Source organism: Corvus brachyrhynchos, unplaced genomic scaffold, assembly GCF_000691975.1.
Source record: "Corvus brachyrhynchos isolate BGI_N302 unplaced genomic scaffold, ASM69197v1 scaffold616, whole genome shotgun sequence".
Lineage (NCBI taxonomy): Eukaryota > Metazoa > Chordata > Aves > Passeriformes > Corvidae > Corvus > Corvus brachyrhynchos.
The window spans coordinates 212,624-213,333 of NW_008238831.1; the positions used below are offsets into that span (position 1 = coordinate 212,624).

At 65.2% G+C, this 710-nt stretch overlaps 1 protein-coding gene across 1 annotated transcript; it reads left to right on the top strand.

The window, feature by feature from the left end:
• Nucleotides 1-4: 4 nt before the first annotated feature.
• Nucleotides 5-708, top strand: MZB1 (marginal zone B and B1 cell specific protein; the record flags this gene model as incomplete). Its single annotated transcript, XM_017738152.1, has 3 exons — nt 5-130; nt 417-523; nt 684-708. Coding segments are annotated over 3 exons (258 nt in total), but the record flags the coding sequence as incomplete, so codon positions are not given.
• Between the last annotated feature and the right edge of the window lie 2 nt (nt 709-710).

The following is a 710-nucleotide window of genomic DNA, read 5'->3' on the forward strand; positions in this document are numbered from 1 at the left end:
CGTGTGTGGGCCCCCCCCCGCCACCCCGTCCCACTCGGTCCCTGCGCCCCAGCTCAGCCCCGAGGAGCGGCTCTCGCCCCACATGCCCGAATCTCTGCGCTGCGACGCCTGCCACGCCATCGCCTTCCAGGTGGGGACCGAGGACACGGCGCCCCAAAAGCGGAGTGAGAACCCTTGTGGGGATGTTTCAGCCTGGGGAGATGCTGCCGGCTCCCTTGGGGCACCCCACTGATGGATATTCCTTATTGGCAACTTTAAATGCCTTTTGGGCTCCTCATGGACCCTCTAACCCACGCAGATGTGCTTCTGCTGCTAGGGCTGCACGGAAGGCTGTGCAGACCCCAGCCCCGCTCGGGAGCAGGGTCGTGGGCAGGCTGCCACCCTCACTGCCCGGATTCCGCCTTTTTTCACCCCAGATTGAGGAGCAGCTGAGCAAGGCAGAGGGGAAGGTGGGCAAGAAGGCGCTGAGGGAGTCGGACTACATAGAGGTGCTGGAGAGGAGCTGCTCACAGGACTGGGAGAGGTGAGCGGCGTGTCCATGAGATGGGGGTGTCCCCAGGGGTCAGAATGTCCCCAAGGATGGCGGTGCCCCAGGGATCAGAGTGCCCCCGGAGCTGTCCCCAGGGATAGGGGAGGGGAGTGCCCAGCGACCATTTTCCCTCCAACCCCCCCTCTCCCCGCAGTTACGGGGTGCTGGAGCTGGACGGGGA